At 33.0% G+C, this 20,246-nt stretch overlaps 1 protein-coding gene and 1 pseudogene across 4 annotated transcripts; both read left to right on the top strand.

The window, feature by feature from the left end:
* The first annotated feature begins 5,999 nt into the window (after positions 1–5,999).
* On the top strand, positions 6,000–11,860 carry LOC109818598 (uncharacterized). Of its 3 annotated transcripts, none has more exons than XM_020384118.3 (7): positions 6,000–6,155; positions 7,859–7,972; positions 8,043–8,267; positions 8,370–8,501; positions 8,919–9,016; positions 10,537–10,747; positions 11,413–11,860. In XM_020384118.3, the coding sequence occupies exons 2-7, from the start codon at positions 7,873–7,875 to the stop codon at positions 11,496–11,498; spliced, it is 852 nt and encodes a 283-aa protein (XP_020239707.1). In that variant the 5' UTR covers positions 6,000–6,155; positions 7,859–7,872; the 3' UTR covers positions 11,499–11,860. The 3 variants fall into 3 exon arrangements, 2 of the variants coding, with proteins under 2 accessions (XP_020239707.1, XP_020239708.1); XM_020384119.3 differs by having other exon boundaries at positions 6,002–6,155; positions 7,865–7,972; XR_014432592.1 differs by lacking the exon at positions 6,000–6,155 and having other exon boundaries at positions 7,412–7,972; positions 11,413–11,624; positions 11,714–11,860.
* A 4,159-nt stretch (positions 11,861–16,019) lies between these two features.
* On the top strand, positions 16,020–18,322 carry LOC109818597 (phospholipase A1-IIgamma-like; annotated as a pseudogene). Its single transcript, XR_014432591.1, has 2 exons — positions 16,020–16,746; positions 17,211–18,322. The product of XR_014432591.1 is annotated as a phospholipase A1-IIgamma-like (transcript).
* Positions 18,323–20,246: the final 1,924 nt, after the last annotated feature.

The raw sequence follows: 20,246 nt of genomic DNA, 5'->3' as shown, positions 1-20,246 counted from the left end.
CTGAGCCACCTATGGAATTAGCCTATCGACTATCCTCTAAATACCACAACCTTCCGATACTCAGTTAGGAACTAAGTTCCCGACTTTGTACTTTACTTGATTGGCCGCTTGTAATCGGTATAGCTCGACCTGGTCCCTATACCGTGGTCACTTTGTACACGTGTGCCTCGACATTGCCCACACACGGGACCAACTAAGTACTTAGAGGAGAACAACAAAATGACCACTCCAAGGGACAGCTCCCCAAGGAGGGTTTTCAACAAATTGGGCTCTAAGAGCACCACAGCTTCCTCAATCCACACAATGGGATGAGCATCTTCGAAAAACATCTCCTCTAGTCTTAGTAATCAACACCTCAGCATTACAGCTTAAACAGCTCATATTCAACAACACAGCTCAACGATTTAAAATAGCATATTCAACATTCAGCACAGCTCAACATAACGACATTAACAGCTTAGACAGCATACAATGTAACGTAGCAAGTTCAGGCCCAAAAGCCCAATATGGGTGATTTAGTAGCCCAGAACGGGCCATTCCCAAACTGGAACGGGCCATTCCAAACTACTGAATTGACCTATAAAATGTAGTTGAGAACGGGCCGTTCTAGATGGAGTACGGGCCGTTCTGGAGGGAGTATGAGGCGTTCTGGAGGGAGTACGGGCCATTCTGAATGGAGAACGAGTCGTTATGGATGAATCCCATAACGGGCCGTTCTGCATGTGATTTTTGTACATGGAGAAGGGGTGCAGAATGGGTCGTTCCGGATTCGGAACAGGCCATTCTGGCCATTCCTGAATGTCTATAAATAGAGTTGGGTGGTTGAAGAGAAATGGAGGTTTTTAGAGAGAAGTTATAGAGAGAAAAACTCTGGACTAGGAAGCTTGCTTTGGATGGATTGAAGTTCCGGGTTGAGCTTCGGAAATGGAATTCCGCTTCTTGGCTATTCTGAGTCAATCTTCAGGTAAGGGAAGCTAGATTGTAAAGTTGTCGGTCGTATGTGAATTGGGAACTCATTTGAGTACTTAGGTTGATTAGTATGAGTTGTGTTATGAGATGCATGTTGTAGTTAAGTTATGAAGTTGTTTACATGTTTATTGTTGAATTATTAATAAGTTGAGAGGTATAAGTTGAAGTAGTTTATAAGCTGTATTAGATTGTATGTGGAAAAGTTGCTATGTTGTTTAAAGTTGTTAAAGTTGAGATTGATGACTATAGTTGCTTATTGCTGTAAAAATGTTAAGATGCCTATTGTTGTAAAGTTGTTAAGTTGCTTATTGTTGTAAAGTTGTTAAGTTGTTTATTGTTGTAAAGTTGTTAAGTTGCTTATCGTTGTAAAGTTGTTAAGTTGCTTATTGTTGTAAAGTTGTTAAGTTGTTTATTGTTGTAAAGTTGTTAAGTTGCTTATCGTTGTAAAGTTGTTAAGTTGCTTATTGTTGTAAAGTTGTTAAGATGCCTATTATTGTAAAGTTGTTAAGATGTCTATTGCTGTAAAGTTGTTAAGATGCCTATTGATGTAAAGTTGTGTTGTTGAGTTGTAATTTGTTTAAGCTGTGATGATAAGTTGTTGATCACTAGGATTAGGGGAGATGTTTTCGAAGTTGCTCATCCCATTGTGTGGATTGAGATAGTTGTGGTGCTCTAAGAGCCCAATTTGTTGAAAAACCCTCCTTGGGAGATTGTCCCTTGGAGTGGTCGTTGTGTTGTTCTCCTCTAGGACTTAGTTGATCCCGTGTGTGGGCAAGGTCGAGGCACACGTGTATAAAGCGACCACAGTATAGGGGCAAGGTCGAGCTATACCGATTATAAAGCGACCACGGTATAGGGGCAAGGTCGAGCTATACCGATTATAAAGCGACCACGATATAGGGGTCAAATCGACCTATATCGATTACAAGTGGCCAATTTGAGTAAAGTACGAAGTCGGGAACTTAGTTCCTAACCGAGTACTATACTTCCTTGTTTAAGTGGCAAAGTCTGAGAAACCATTATCTTGTTGTGGATTGGTATCCAAATTTGTTGTGTTGTCGGTTCGGTAGGACCTAGCCACTTAAACTACTTATCATGTTGTAGGAGATCTCCGAGTCGAAATGCGTGACGACGCATAAGTTGTTAATGAGTTGATTTGTTGTTGATATGAGTAGTACATACGTTATTGTGTTGTTAAGCTGTAATTGTGTTGTATGTTGACCTTGTTGAGGATGATGATAGTGCTGTTATGTTATAAGTTGCTTATTTGTTTACAAGTTGTGTGTTGATCTATGATATTGTTGAAGCTAGTTGAAATTAAGTTGAAAAGGTTGCTATATGTTATGTGTGGACATGTTTATGTTGTGAAATATGATGAGATGTTGTTATTAGTAGACTGTGTTGTTAGAGAAGAGTTGAGCTAATAAGCCGTTGAGTTGATTGTGTTGTTTAAAGTTGAAATGATGTTTATATATATAGTTGTTATGTTGCTTATTAAATTATTATGAGTTGTTTATTGTCTCTAGCTTACCCTTGCATGTTTCCATGTGGTTTGGACTGCGATGATCATGCGTTGTATGGGAGCAGGGCAGGGATAGTCTGGAGATAGCTGCTAGAGGCCACAGGAGGTGACTGGAGATGGAATTTTTTTTGTAGGCTACCGTATAATAGCATACTTTGTTGTATATAATTTATTTGTTGTTGGTTGCTTGATTAGCAACTGTATTGTAAATATTTATTAAACTATTTTAGTATATTTTCGAGCAGTATGTAGTGTTTTTTTTCCTAGTGTGACGGTCACGACGGGTCGTTACACTTTTATGGTATCAGAGCAGTTCAAGTCTAGTGGACACTCTGTGGGGGTGGTCCCTCTAGGCTTTTGCTGCGTTGAACTCTGTGTTGTGTTGGATGTTGTGCTGATTTGTGTTGAGTAGTTGAGATGTAGTGTGTTGAATGAGTTGTTCATTTTGTAGAAGATGCTTAGAACATGAGAAGATAGCTCATGCCATGGAGATGATGGCTGTGGTTATGTAACAGCAGAAGGCCTATTTTGTTAGGATGAATGTTGAGTGAGCTGCAACTAGTGTCGCAAGACCAGTTGGGTCATAGGAGAGTCGAGTTTTGGTTGAGTTCAAGAAGTGTAGTCCTCCTTAGTTCAGAGGTGATGCAGATCCGGAGGTGGCTGACCACTAGATTTGCGGGTTGGAGATGATATTTTCAGTTTTAGGTTGTTTAGAGGAGCGAAAGCTCACCTATGCAGTGTATATGTTGACAGGGGAGACAGAGTATTGTTGGAGAGGTACTGGTCAGATGTTGATTGACCGTGGAGTGGTTGTGGACTGGGTGTGCTTCAAGAAGGACTGGTTGTGGAATGGGTGTGCTCACCTATGCGGTTGATTGACCGTGGAGTGGTTGGTGATTACAAGAAGTCTGAAGTATTTTCTTGATTAGAAGGAGTTGAACATGAGACAGAGACAGTGGATGGAATGTTTTAAAAGATTATGAATTTTAGTTGATGTATCACCCTGGGAAGGCCAATGTAGTGGAAGACGCTTTGAGTAGGAAGTCCATCCACATGTCTAGTTTGATGGTAAAGGAGTTGGAGCTGGTTAAGAAATTTAGAGATTTGAATCTGTATGTGGAGTTGGCTCAAGTCCACATTAGTTGTGGCTTGATTACCATTGCTAGTGAGTTCTTGTAGCAAGTTGGTATGAAGTAGTTGTAAGATTCGGAAGTTGTGAAGGTTCTTAATTTGTTAGATATAGAGAAAGCAGTTAGCTTGAGATGAGTGAAGATGGGATTTGAGGTTTAAGGGCAGAATTTGCCTACCTTAAGATTCTAAGTATAGAGAGACATTGTTGAATATATGGCGGCCTGTCTGATTTGTCAGAGGGCTAAGGTTGAGCACCAGAAGTCTGGTGGTTTGTTGTTGGTGATGGAGATTCGGTAGTGGAAGTTGGATAGTATCACTATGGATTTCATTGATGGGTTGCCTAAGTCGACTAGGAATAGTGATGCTATTTGAGTTGTGGTTGACAGATTGGCCAAGTGTGCACTTTTCTTGCCTGTTAATATCAAGTGGTCCTTGGAGAAGTTCACATAGTTGTATGTGAAGGAAATAGTACGGTTGCACGGGGTGCCTTCTTGTATTATTTCAGATAGGGATCCAAGGTCTACTTCTAGATTTTTGGCAGAGTCTATACCAAGTCTTAGGTATGAGGTTGAGGTTGAGTTCTGCTTATCATCCAAAGACGGATGGTCAGTCAGAGAGGACAATTCAGTCCTTGGAGGTTTTGTTGAGATCTTGTGTGTTAGACCACTTGGAAAGTTGGGAGAAAGTCTTATTACTAGTAGAGTTCATGTATAACAGTAGCTTTCATGCTAGTATCGGGATTGCACTGTTTGAAGCCCTGGGAAGGTGCCTGGAGATGGAATTTTTTTTGTAGGCTACCGTATAGTAGCATACTTTGTTGTATATAATTTATTTGTTGTTGGTTGCTTGATTAGCAACTGTATTGTAAATATTTATTATACTATTTTAGTATATTTTCAAGTAGTATGTAGTGTTTTTTTTCCTAGTGTGACGACCACGGCGGGTCGTTACATACAACACAGCTCGGCTTAACAACATTAATCAGTGTAAACATCATACAGCACAACTCATGTTTAACATCATTAATCAACATAAAACAACATTCAGTATTTTTATAGCTATAGAGAAAGTCACCTTCGCGCCCGACGCAATAGGATTTGCGCTCGGCCTGAACCCAACCCGAGAGCTCTAAAGCTCTTACGCGCTCGACACAATAGAAGGCAGAGACTCCCGAGTCTCCCAAGCTCGGTGTACCAAACTCACGCTCGATGCAAGTAAGGCAGAGACCTCACCAAGGTCTCACGCCTGTGCGCTCATTCTGCGCCCGGCGCCACCCCTGGCAGAGACCCCCATGGAGTCTCGACGCCCGACGAGATCTAATCACGCCCAGCGCCATACCAGTAACTCAACTCCTTGAGTCCCTATCTGATATCATGCCCAGCGCGGTTCTCTCACGCTCGGTGTGAGCCATCCAGGGACTTCCATTCTCAAGCTCGCCCGGCGCAACCAACCTTGCGCCCGACGTGCTTGAACAATGGAGCTCTCTAATGGACACACGCCCGGTGCCAAGAACTACGCCCGACGCAATTTCAAACAGCAACCCTCCCAACTTCAAAATTTTCACTCAAAACCTGCAAAATCAACTAGCTCAAACACATGCAATCTATCAAATGAACCACATTTTCAGCATACAACTCAAAAGTTAACTCTTTTTCAACATGCAACCATCAAGCACCTAAAATCCCCATTTTCCCCAATTTTCCCGAAATCCCGAAAATGCAATCTCTTCAACTCCGGCCATCAATCTCCTGAATCCAAGTATTTCATGAGTTCCTAAACCCATTTGCAAGCAAACCACACAAAACCTAACTTCTCTTACCTCGGAGAAGAAGAATCCGAGCTCCGGGGAAGCATAAAGGAAGAAGGAGAGAAATTGAGAAAAAAGGAGCCAACTCGAAGCACTCAGCTAGCCTCTACTCAGCACCTACGATCACAGCAACCACCACAATGAAGTTTGAGAAAAGGAAAAGAGAATGAGAAAACAAGAGAGTGAATGGAGAAAGGAAAATGAGAAGGGTTGAGAGGAAAGGGAAACGGCTCTCACAAATAATAGATATTTTAATTAAAAATAATAAAATTAAAGATGATCTTAATAAAATTAAATATATTAGTAATACAAATTAATATATCAATGTTAAATAATTAAATCAGTATAATTTATCATACATTTATCATTTAATAATATAAAATAACTTAAAAAATTATTTATAAAATAAATTACTACTAAATAAGATATTTATATTATGAAGGATTCTAAGAATAATTTTAATATCCTAACAATCGTTAAAAATGGGGTTGAATAGTCACAGGTTACCATTTAAACCTATTAATTTATAAACCCACCCAGCACTAGAATAGTTCAGCACATAGGGTCTCGTGGGAGAAAAGAAAATTGAAGAAGGGTTAGGGCTTGCAATTTCTTCTCTGTCTCCGCCCTCCGCGCTCTTCTATTCCTCACCCACCACTGCCACCGTGCTCCGTCGTACCACGCCACACTTACTGCCACCGTGCATCACCACCGCGCACTGCCACGGTACGACTCATTTTGCACTGCCACTCCCACCGGCTTGGCTTGCTGATTATTTACTGATTTTGCATTTTGATTGTGTATACCTATTTCATATTTTAATTCTGATTGTGCCTAGCAATTGCGTATACTGTACAGTTCTGACTTCACGCGCACGTTCTGATTGTGTATATTTAATTTTAGTATTTTACTGATTGTGTATAACTATTTAATATTTACTGATTATGTGTTGATTTTAATTTTAACACCCATAGAAAAACAAATTAGGAAAAACATTGTTGTAAAACAGAATATGGCTCGACATTAGAAAATAAAAAAGATTTTATTTATTTATTTATTTATTTTATAAAATTAAGTGAGCCAACCGAATAATCCACCAACTCGTGGTGAGTAGGACAGTGCTCTTTTTTTTTTCTTTTCTTTTTTTTTTTCTTTTTCTTTTTTAAGTTCACTAGAAAGTGAGTTGGGTTGGCTCATCTATTAGCAGTTCATGATATATACACCTCCTTTTTTTTATAACTACACCTCCTTTTTTAAAAAAATTATTAAAATTTTAAAATATTTTTAATTTTTTATATTTATATTTTTAATTTTTTAATTTTTAATTTTTTAATTTTACATTCACAACATTTAATTTAATACTTTTTTTTCACACATCTTCTCTCCTTTTTTTCAATTTTTACATGCACCTCCTTGTCTTTCCTTCACCTCATCTATTTTGGTAGCATGTGAAAACTAAAAGAAAAAAAAAATGTGTGAAAAAGAAGAAGAAAGTAACAAATTAAAAGTTAAAGGTGTAAAATTAAAAAATTAAAAAAAATTACAATATTTTATAATTTAAAAGAAAAATAAAGGAGGTGTACTTATTAAAAAAAGGAGGTGTATATATCACGAGCCTCTATTAGCTGATCTGTGGTGGGCCTGGCTAGGTGGCCCATTTTGACAACTCTCAAGATATCAAATAATCTATATTTATTATAAATTATATAAATTTTTATAAAAAGTTAATAAATTTAATTATATTTATTCAATTGATCGAACCTAATTCAATCTGTTTGTGATCAAATTGGGTTGACTTAGATTAAAAAAAAAAAAAACCGTTTCAATCTATTGAATTTTGATGGGCTCATGATATATACACTTCCTTTTTTTTATAAGTACACCTCCTTCTTTTAAAAAAAATTATAAAATATTATAATTTAAAAAAAAAATTAATTTTACACTTTCAACTTTCAATTTACTACTTTCTTCTTCTTATTCACACACTTTTTATTTTCTCTTTCAATTTTCAAATGCTACCAAAATAAGTGGGGTGAAGGAAAAATAAGGGGGTGCATGTAAAAATTGAAAAAAGGAAGAAAGATATGTGAAAAAAAAGTACTAAATTAAATATTGTGGATGTAAAATTAAAAAATTTAAAATAAAAAATTAAGAAAATTTTAAAATTTTAATTTTTTTTTTAAAGGAGGTGTACTTATAGAAAAAAGGAGGTGTATATATCATGAACCTTGATCGTGTCTGGTAACAAATTCATCCAAGTCTGGCCCAACCCAACTCACTTAAACTCCTACCCACATATGAAATTCCCAATTTCCCCTGCATCACTAACTTCTCTAAAAGGTGCCGCACATATTTATTCTTATAATCATTCAATACATAAGCATCTCAAGCACTTAATTCTTAATTTTTCCTGTAACGTTGATTCAAAGGTTCAGTTTTCGCTATGTTGAAAGTGAAGAAGAGCAAAAGAGACACCCATACTGGGGAAAAGAAGAAAAAGAGGAACAGGGAACGAAATGTTGATGCTGACATTGAAGTTAAAGGTAAAATATGTTTTGTTTTCATGTCCTCACCCTTTGTTTGGCTGTTTCTGACGTAAGGTGATTGTTTCAGTGGATGATGGAATTCAGGTTGCAGAGGCAAAGAAGGATAAAGCTTCTATCAACAAGAAAAGGAGGAAGAATAACAAAAGTCTAGTTCGGAAAGAAGTTGATTTGAAAGACGATACATTATCAATGGCATCGGATGGAGTAGTAGACAATTGCCATTCTAAAGCTGAGGTGATCCAAGACTTGGATGGGCACAGAGATTCTGACACTAGAGCAGTTATCAAACCCTGTAATAAGATACATATCCTATTTTATTTTATATTTACATTTTCAAATGTAATGCTTCAAGTTATACATTCATTCCCCTCATAAATTTGTCTTGATCTTGTAGGTAGGTCAAAGAAAGATAAGAAAAAAAGAAGAAAGGAGGTTCAAATTTCACAGGAAAAGGGAGAAGAGTTCAAACAAGAGGAATTTTGTATTATTTCCTCTGGAGATGATGACTGCTCAAAGGGAATGAAAAGTATGAACTGTTTGTTTAGCTGTAGAGGGCATTAGTTTTTGTTTGCTTTAAAACTCCAAACATTATACATCTAAAACTTTTATTTGCCTTATTCATATGGGATGATAGACATATATTTTGTAATGTCTAATTTTGTGGCATAGTTACTGTATTGTGAGTCTATTTAAATATTTTATCGTTAAATTTTGCAGTAGTAATTTCCATATTTGATATCTGAGGATTTTTATGTTAATTTTCATCTGTAGATGTCTCACCATTTGCCAACATTTACTTCTAACTTCTACTTGTAAACATTTACACAGTTTTTTAAAATTTATTCTTTCAATCTGTTGATAGAATGGATTGGGATGCACCATTGTACTTTGTCTATATTTGTAACATATTGTCTATTAACTGACGGGTCTACTCAAACTGCAGAATGGATCACAGAATACCATCAAAGTAGACCAGGATTGGATGTATTGCAACGTCAAATCGATGATTTTATAACTGCTCATGAGGCAAAATTTGAAGAGGTATTTGTTGGCAAACATGCATTAGATCAAAACAGAATAATTGGATGCTCATGTCTCATTAAGCCATTACTTCAAAATTCAGCTACTTTATGCAGAATTCTTGCTAAATGGAAGTGCCGGTGAATCTTTTTCTTGCAGCTTAATTTTCATGGCATCAATTTTTGATGCTCACGTTACATTAAACCATTACTTTAATATTTGGTATTTTATGCAGTTTTGTTGCTAAATTTGGTATCTTTTTCTTTGGGCATAATTGTCGTGGCATTTTCCTATACCAACCAATTTTATGGATTTGAAAAATAACTAATAAAAGAAGCAAATAATTTACCTTTTAAGAGTATTATTGGATAGGGTACTGAAAGAAGCAAATAGATCAACATGTGGTTTTGATTGACTTGGGGAGTCTAGCTGAAGGCTCTAGGGGAGAAAAAAGAGTTTGTATTGCTTATAACCAAGTGGTCGAACTGATTTATGCTGGGGGTTACAACTAGTATTAGAACACATGGTGGGGTAATTGAGAATTTCCTTATATTTATAGGTTTACACAGGGTCTACTCTAAGCCTTTATCCTTTTACCTTGTTTTTGGGTATGCTTACTAGCTGAACATATTAAGCCAGTGTCACAATGTATGCTTTTTACAAATGATATAGTTTGTGTGCTAGTGGAGATTAATGGCAACCAGAGTAGTGGAGAAAAGCTTTGGAAGCACATTATTTCTGATCAAGTATGAGCAAAATGAAGCATGTAAAATGGAAGATCAGCAAGACAAGCACTAGTGTTAGTTTAGAAGTGCAAATTGGGGATCATACCATTCCACCAGTCTCAGTATTTTGGATCTATAAACAAGATAAAGAAGAAATTTAACCTTCAAGTTGGGTGAATGAAATGATGAAGTGTCTGTTATTATTTGTGATTCAAAAGTGCTTCTCAAGCTTAATGAAAATTTTACTACTCAATCACTTGACCTTCGACTATTGTATGGCATTAAATGTTGAGTGGTAAAGAGCCTAAAAAGAAGCCCAGTTAGTGTTGCAAATATGAGGATGTTGTAGCTGTGGTGAGTAAGTGGGCATAAAAGACTAGATAGAATCAACAATGAATACATTAGAGAGAAAGCAAGCTAGCATCTATTGAGGAAAAATTGGTAGAATATTGCCTAAGGTGGGTTATACTGTGGGAGAAGACAATAGAAGCCCAATCAGGAGAGTGGATCAGATGCAAGATAGCCCCAAGAAATTTTTTTGGCAAAACCATTAGATAGGAGTTAAATCTAAATGGAATTTTTGAGGTTTTGGTTTGTGATAAAACACAATGGTGTCATTTGATCCATATAGTGAGGGGAGGCTCTGTTGTATTTGAATGCCAATTGTAGTATGTGACTGAATCTAGTTGTATATGACTATTGTCCCATTATATCAAATTACGTTTAACCTTTAATTTTCTAACTTATGAATGATCCCACATTTTTCCTGGCTTTATTTTGGTTCTACATATAATAATGGTTTTTTGATCAATGCAGGAAAGAAAAGAAAAAGAAGCCCTTGCTACAGAAGGGGGGTGGACGGTTGTTGTACACCATAAGGGGAGAAAGAAAACTACAGACTCTGAAAGTGGAGTTGCTGTGGGCTCAGTTGCTCAAGCTGCTGTGGAGAATAAAATGACCAAAAAGAAACATAAAGGAGTTGGTCTAGATTTCTACCGCTTTCAAAAAAGAGAAGCACAGAGAAATGGTATGATTTCTTTTTTGAAATTGACCTAAAAGTTGTTTTGTTGGTGTTGAAACAAATATCAATAATTGACTATAGATCCACAATGTTAGTATAAATTGAAAGAAAAGCATAAACATGTCATTTTAGGCGGCTTTCAATTTATACACTACTCTTTTCTATTTGTATGAAGTTATATTTTTTAAATTTCCCTAATTTCTATTGTGCTTTAGATTCACAATTTATTTTGTCAGCAACTAAAATTTTATACATGAAAACACTAGCAAATCCGGTTTCTGGAGGTTCATGAAATGAATGTCGTGTTGCTGTGTATTGGAACCACTCGGGGAATTAATGATTTTATGCAGAAGTCTCATGCTTTATACCCTATATTGTTTCTTAACTTCAGTTGTATATAAGGTTTTAAGCCTATTTTATCGCCAAGATTAGATTTTATACACAAATGAATGTCATCAAAGAATGTTTCTGGGTGTTCATGTTGCTGTTGGCTGGAACTGCACAAGGAACTATATGTTTTTATTTAAGAATATCATGCTTTATACCTCATATTGTTTCTTATCTCTTGTTCTGAATTAAAACTTGGTAACTTTCTAAATTGATCTTGATTATAGATCTTTTGTTATTGTTAGTGGTCAAACTGAGATAAACCATTTATGTTTTGCTTGCAGAGCTCATGACATTGCAGAGCAAATTTGAGGAGGACAAAAAACGTCTGCAGCAGATGAGAGCTGCCAGGAAATTTAGACCTTATTAAACAATGTTTTTGATGAGAGCTGCCAGGAACGTTTACAGTAGTTTTTATTTTGGTGGATTTGGGGTGGTGTGGGCGGTGGTTATGTAGTCTTGAGTTGGATTTCTTATAGCTCTCAAATTAAGGAAGGTTAATTTATCGTTCCAATTTTGCCAAAAAAGAATTGTACATTTAGTGTATGTAATAGTTATTTTAAATTGAGTTATATGACTTTGCAGGGTTGGAAATGCTGATCGACCCCTAATTTCCGTTACTGTAATTGGATTTTGGTCGTTTTGGTAACATCGTTTTAAACATGACAATAACTCCAAGTTCTAGATAGTTATTTACTTGAAACATCCTAATTCAAGGAAGAATTGTTAAAACATTGAGCAATTAGTTTTCCTACTGTATACTTATCACTTGTTTCATTTTGTTATTTTGTCCCGTTGAATTTGCTTCTAATGTCAGCCTAACTTTTGTTTGGTAAAGATGGATATGATGGAGAGGAAGAATACACTGTTATTATGTTAAACTTTGGTAATATAATTGTAAGGAATGGAAAAGAGGGGTGTATGATTTTTTATGTCCGTAGAAGAAAAATATAAACAATTTAGTTTTTATTTTATTTTCGCCTTTGACTAATTAGTGTTAACTTTAATATTTTTCATTACTTTTTCCATCTTTTTTTCTGAATGCCAATCATGTTATAGATTTTTACTCTTCTGTCCTCTATCTTTAATTTTAGGTGAGTTTTGTGGATTTTAACATGTCAATTTGGGGTTGATTTAATAAATTGATTCATTTAGCTTGCTAAGAAGGTTAAGTTGGACTTAAAAAAATGATATCTATGTAAAATTAGTTTGAGTTGGTCCATAAAGTTAAGCCTAACACGTCAAATGAGTTATGTCGAATTAGTTTGTAGGTTAAGAGGATGACTCATTAAATTAATGAATAAAATAATATAAATTATTATCATTTTGTAAATTTTAATGTATTATAATATAATATAATATTATAAAATAATATTTAGATGTAGTTACAAGATTAAAATTAAGGTTGGCCGTTGTAAGAGTTTTGTCGTTTTTATTGTGATTTTGATGGCTAATTTCATGACTTATCATTTGTGTTTTATTTGTTGAAAAAAACAAATGTAGTTGTACTCACTTTTTTTTTTAATTGTATTTCTTTAATTTGGCTTGATGGATTGACAGGATTTAGTTGGGTTAGAAAATAATTGTCTAAAAAGAATATAGGTTAAATTAACCTAATCTAAAATAATATTTGATACATGTAGGTAACATGACCTGTTTGACACATTTAAGTAAGTTAAGTGAGTTGATTTTGGTTTAACTTCATTTTGATATGACTATATTAATTACCTTCAATTAATCAAAAATAAAAATAAAAAGGTTAAGTTTGTTCTTTTTTCTTTATTAGTTAAAATTCATTAAAATTATGATCATGAATGAAACTAGTTAAATAATAAGTGAGATTCATTTTTTTTAATTTTTAATAAATTTGAATAATAATAATAATAATAATAAGCATATATTAAAAAATCATTATTATCAGTTATATCTATCTTTCTTTGAGAACCTGCTCATCAGCCTTCTTAAAATAGCATATTAGAAAATAGGAAGTTGACGTTCTAAATGCCATTAATAAAGACAACATGCTACCTTCAATGACATTGTTTACGGATAATAAATAAAAAATAACTTTTGAGTGTTTGGAAACAAATTCTTCACAAGGTAAACGACTTACATTCAATTAGCAGATAATAAATGAAATTTTACATATATAAGTAAGGTGAGTTTGATACATACAAAAGTATATGATAAAGATAATACTAATGCTTAAATTTTTGAACAAGCTTTTATCGAATAGAGTGGTGGTAGGCAGAACTGGTAAAAATCGGGATGGTATCTGTACAACTATAATTATACCAAATGATTTTATACTTGAGATGAAGATTTGTTCCATGATTTGTTAAATAATAAAAAATATAATTTTTGTTGTGTCCTTTTTTATATTATTTATCCTGTCCCACAATTTTTTTATAAATCAAATACAATTATTTTGTTCTGCCCAGTACCATGATTTATAATAAATCATAGTAGTTTTTTAGACTAAATTATTATTATATATATAATTTGATTTATTCATTATTAATAATTAAATTTAATCTCCTAATTTTCAATAACGAGTTAATGTTACTATTTTCGTCCAATTAATATGATTGTTGTTAACTACCAAGATTTGTGAAATGAACACGTGTTTAACTTTGCTAACCGAATTAGTGATAATCGAATGAAAAAGACAATATCAACTCAATTTTAAAAACCAGAGACTATATTGAAATTTTTAATAATAAAAAATTATATTGAACATATTAAATAGAAAAATACAAATAATTTAAAATAATTTTTATCTTTGGAAAATGTTATCTAAGTGTTTTGAGAATCAACTCTTAAATATTAAAGACGAAACTCTATTTCATATGAGAATTTTTTTAGGAATTTTTTTTTCAACTAAGGGTTTGGAAGAATTTTTATAATCTTTTATCTAATTTGATTTTTATTTATCATAATTATTTAGTAATTAAATATTAATATTTTAAAATAAATTATCAATAAATATAAAATATTTTTTTATAATATAAATTATTTATCATAAATTCAAATTATATAATAAAAAAATTGGACACAAATAATTAATGGGTTGAGTTAAGGTTGAATTCTTAGGAAAATACTTGAATTCAATCCTTGACCAAAACAATCTTTAATCAAAATTTACTTATCTTAAAAATATTTATCTATACTTATTTTAAATATAATTTATATATTTATATTATTTTTTATATATAATTTATTATAAATTTTAATTTTGTTATATATAATAAACATGTTTGTACATTACACATGCTAAAATATTAATATGTAGTAAAAAAATATTTTTTTATAAAAATTATAATATTTAATACCATCAATATATACTGAATCGTTATTTTTTAAAAACAACTTAAATATAACTTTTTTAATTTAAGTCTTAGTCATTTTTTTATGAATGTTCCTCCTTCGCTTGATTGAAATTAGATTTTAATTTTTGAAACTGTATAAATATATGTTTTCCTCTATATAAAATATGTATGATATACTACTATTTTACATGAGAATATTTTTAGAAACTTATGTGAGTATTTTTGGGTGTTTTTCTTAATTAGATAAGATAATAATTTGTAGAAATTCTTTTAAATGTTTTATTTAATTTAATTTTTATTATGATATTTATTTGCAAGTTATATTTAATTATTTAACAAATAAATCATCAACAATTAAAAATAATCTGATAATATAAATTATTTATCATAAACATGGTTTATATGTTTAAAAGATGTATTTATACAAATTTAAAGTATGATTTATATATCTAAATATATTATATTTATTTTTATATATCATTTATTATAAATTTTAATTATATAAAATGAACATTTAACTTGTAATTTAAAATATTAATATTAATTGTAGACTAATATTATAACCCATGAATCAAAAATTACAATGTATCATGATTTAAACATAAAACTGTTATATATTATTCCAACTTCGATTACAAGGCTGACTCTAGTGTATGCCTAGAGTAATATTGTCCGGCCGACAAAAAAACCTATCATTCATATTATTATAAATTCATATTTTTTCCACTGTTTATTGTAAAATTCGTATTTAAATAATTAGCTTTTAGTTCAACGATAGATATATAATTCTACTTCTTTACCAAAAAAAAAAAGAAGAAGATATATAATTCTACTGTAGCAGCCACCCAACAATCCATTATTCGTCAATTCTTCATTTATTTAGGATGCATTAGTATATACATTAATTAAATATTACTAAACAAAACTCTTAATTATCGTATTATTCTTGTATTAGCACCAGCTTAAAGTTTGAAACTAGATATAAATAATAGAGGAGGGATTCTTTTACTGTAGGAGTAAGTTTATGTAGACTTACTCAGTTCAATAACTCATGTTCTACATCAAATTTTAACGATCCAACCGTTCAATTTAAAGTTTTAATGCATAGATCAAATTTACAAATTTTTAGAAAATTTAAAAATTATTTGATACTTCATTTCATTAATTCAAATTGACGAATAATTATAAAATTATTTTATATATTGATTCGAATTAATGAAACAAAGTATCAAATGATTTTTAAACTTTCTAAAAATTTGCAAATTTGATCTATGCATTAAGAACTTTAAATTGAACGATTGAATTGTTAAAATTGATATAAAACATGAATTATTGAACGGAGTAAGTCTAGATAATATATAGTGAGGACATCAAACTTATCTACAAGAATTGTAAAGGAGTAGATAAAGACGATAATATTTAATTAAGAAATGACCAAGTCCATTCGAGTTAACCTTCCTAGCATCCAAAGTAGTGCGTGTATTTATAACAGGAAGAAGAAAAAACGAGAAGAAACAATATAAGATGAGCTAACATTAGCGTTTAAAGAATTAAAATAGAACTAAAAGAAACAAGGTCATATTTCAAAGAGGATACAAAGTCTACGCAATTAGTCATTGGAGGCGTGTACTTGTATATGTATATAATAGAGTATGCAATAGAGTTATAAAGCAAGCCAACTCATCTTACTTATCGTGCCTATAGGTTCTAATAAGAAGTGATTATGAGTGACATAGCAAGAAAATGGAGAGATCTTAGTGGCAGAAGTAATTGGAAAAGTATGCTAGAACCTCTAGATCTTGACCTTCGTCGTTACATAATACGCTATGGCCAACTCGCTCAAGCCACATACGATGCTTTCAACTCAGTAAAAGCATCTAAGAATGCTGGCAATAGTCTATATTCCAAGAGTGATTTCTTTTCCAAAGTTGGTTTGGAACATGGAAACCCTTTCAAGTACGTTGTGACCAAGTTCCTCTAGGCAAGCTGAAGCCTTTATCCTGAAGTCATTTTCGAAGGACGCATGGAGCAGGCAATCGAATTGGATAGGGTACGTTGCTGTTGCCACTGATGAAGGCAAAGCAGCATTAGGGAGGAGGGACATAGTGGTTGCTTGGAGATCGAGGAACAATTCAAGCCTCTGAATGGGTCAAAGACTTTCATTTCCATTTGGATGATGCACCAGAAATTTTTGGTAATGCTCGTGCCCAAGTGCACAATGGTTTTTACTCCGTTTACACCTCCAATAACCTAAGTTCACAATTCACTAATATCAGTGCAAGGAATCAGGTAACATTTAATGACAGCCCCAAAAGGAGGACCTTTCACTCCTCAATCATTTTAGCATAATTCATTATCTCAATCATATATAGTTCTAGGAAATTAAAATTTTCTTTTCTAATGGCTCTCTTAGAATAGTGGATTAAGCCTAACTCAACCCTACAAAACCGGCTTGTAAGGTGAGAGTTACTTTCCACTTATATGTTATTCAATTGTCTAATCTCTAGTGGACGTGAGATTTGGGTTTTTTCCAATAGCCTCCTAAATGTTTTCTAAATCCTTTCCCAAGAAGAATATTATGTGTAGGCCCTAAACCCTTACGTATGTATTACTTCTAAACTAGTACTTATTTTAATTTTATGATAAACATTGTGTATTATAAAAACGTTTCAAATTATAATTATGTTTGAATTATTTCTAGTTCTAATAGTTTTTAAAGTATTTATATGACGACAATTATCATGTATAAATAGGTCCTGGATGAGGTTAGCAGAGTCATGAAGGAATACAAAAATGAAGAAATCAGCATAAGTGTAACAGGTCACAGTTTTGGGGCAGCACTAGCGACTTTAAATTCAGTGGACATAGTTGCCCAAGGGTTGAACATACCTAAAGACCAACCTGTGAAAGCGTGCCCAGTCGCAACATTTGCATTGGCATGTCCTCGTGTTGGAGACTCTAGCTTTGGGAAGATCTTCCACGGGTACAAAGATTTGCGAGGATTGCGTATTCGTAACAAAAACGATATTGTTCCGAAAAGTCTCTTTCTAGGGTTTTCGGATGTGGGGGAAGAATTAGTGATCGACACTACGGAATCAAAGTACTTGAAGAGCGATGTGAGTTCGCATAACTTGGAAGTTTACTTGCACGGAGTTGCTGGAACACAAGGGAAAAAAGGAGGATTCAATTTGGAGGTGAATCGTGACATTGCACTTTTGAACAAGAGCATGGATGCTTTGGAAGATGAATATCTTGTTCCCGTGGAATGGGGGGTACCGGAGAACAAGGGCATATATGGTTCAACAACATTACAATAAAATAGACTTTTAGTGATATTTAATATGATTTTTAGTAGTAATAAAAATTATTACAAAGTTTTTTACCGGCATTTCACACATTAGCCATTGTATGCAGTATCGCTAAAATATTTACCGGTAATTATTCTACATGCTGGTAAAGACCCTCATAATGGTCGGGAAAAATGTATAACTTTTTGTGTCATTTGTTACTGGCATTTAAAATTGCAGCTAAAAGTTTAAGAAAAAATTTATAATATTCTTCAATTATCTTATTTTTAGTCGATGTAGGACTTGTAAGATGAGTACAAATACTCTTTAGTTACCTTATTTCTAATTGATGTGGGACTTAGAAGATGAAGGTTATCTTCTAAGTATATATTCTTTAAATTTTTTTAATTATCTTATCTCCTAAATACCAACTTAGAATAGTAAGTTATAGACCTAACTCAACCTTATAAAACATACTTGTAAGGTGAGAGTTATCATTCACTTATATACTCTTTAATTATTTTATTTCTAGTCGATGTGGGACTTAAGTTTTTTCTAACAAATAATTGTCGTTAATATTAAATTTTGATGTGATGTAAATACATTTTTAGTGTCAATTATATAATAGTCATTAATATTTTTATTAAATAATAAAATAGAGGCAATTAATTTATTATTATTAAATAATTGTCGATAATACAAAATTTTGTTGTAGTGCAACCAGATGGTACTTGGAAGATTATGGATCATAATGAGGATGTTATTTCCATACACGCTGAACTATAGGTTGATTTTATAAAGAATATTTAGGATTGTACTGTTTTGGTTGTTGTGTGTGATAATAACTTTTTTGCATGTTGTTACCCTAATAATACGCACACTCCCAAACATATGTTTATGTTAATTTGTAAGTGGTGAGGTCATGTGAAATAAAGTTTCAATGAGACATGTTGTATTTGGACCCTCTCTTAATTAAATTTGGTGCACTTCAAAACTCAACATCATTATCCTATGCATTCTCTTAGCTCGATTTCCAACTCAACTTCTTAAGTCAAACACCAACCTTTTCATCAGATATGCTTAAGGTTAGGGTTCTCGATCTAAGCTTGGAGTCTTCGGGTGAGCTTTGACCACTTATATGGTATTGGATGTTGAGTCTATTGTCGAGTATTAGTTATAGTTCTCCCGCACCTATACCCACTCAAATTATTATCAACCATAACTACTCTTGGTAGTTAATTAGGATAATGATGACATGCATTCATGTAGAAATCACCATCAATCGAGATATACTTGTAGAAGAAACCCTAGAGTCGGAGAGAGAATTTGGAATGCTCTGATCTTAGGTCATCTTTAGCTATCATCTTGAGTGATTTGTTACAGGATCACCATGCCATCCCTTAGAGAAGACATATGCATTCACTATAATTTGATTAGAAACATGGCTGGCAAATATCTTGCAGAATATTGCAACCCTTTATACTACTACAATACCTTTTCCTAGGAGCAAAACATAAATTTGAATAAAATATTTTGACACTCAGTAAAATGATTCACCACACCCTTAATTATTATTTCTAGACAAGGATGGTGAGAACACAAGAAGGCTCAAGTTAGAAGTATGGCAAGGAAAGAAATGTAGTCCTCCAACAATTGATAGTGACTGAATTACGAGAACAAAATGAGGTTATACATTGAGGAGGTTGAGGAGCATAATCAAGCATTGCAACGTACTAGATAACAATGTTAAGGTGCAACCTAGCTAAAGACGAGGCGACACAAGGGGTACAGGACACCTTGAGAAGTTTCTAATCTTCTTTCAGGAGATCTGGAAGGAAGAAACCTCGACCAATTTTTTGTGTCTCCACCATGGAACCTTATGATGATGGAACCTAGGATCCTCATGAGCACATGATGAAATTTCATATGCAAATGTTGAACAAATGGAGGAAATGACATTAATTGTTAATCGCAAGATGTTTGCAAGAACTTTGAAACGTACAACTTTAATGTGGTTTACAAATTTTTTTTTGGTTAGTGACTAGCATTAAATATTTGTAGAAGTAAGTTGTGACTCAACTTGCAACAAATAGCTAGGGGTAAAAGGATGATAGGGCAAACCTCTTTTATATTCAATAATGTCCTTGTCAACCAAGGGAGTAAGATAAATGTGTTTTGTAACATCCCAAAAATAGGTTACTAAAATAATAATATGACATAATGAGTTAAATAAAAGTGAAATGCTTGTTTTATAATTAATGTATATAACATGTTTTTACTTTTTCATATAAGAGGATAGCAAGTCATAGTTAATTAAGTTAAGTTTAACATATAGCATATACATCTTATACGGTTCAATAGGATCTCGGCTTCCACTTAAGACTATAAAACTCTTTCTCTTCCCTCATTACTCTCATAACACACTTAGAGAAGGGGGAAAGAGAAGAAAAAAAGAAAGAAGAATAGGAGAGAAAAAAATCAAGGGAGTACTCTTGGTATCAT

This window comes from Cajanus cajan, chromosome 3 (genome assembly GCF_000230855.2).
Source record: "Cajanus cajan strain Asha chromosome 3, NIPB_CcT2T_4, whole genome shotgun sequence".
NCBI lineage: Eukaryota > Viridiplantae > Streptophyta > Magnoliopsida > Fabales > Fabaceae > Cajanus > Cajanus cajan.
This window is presented reverse-complemented; position numbering and strand designations above follow the sequence as displayed.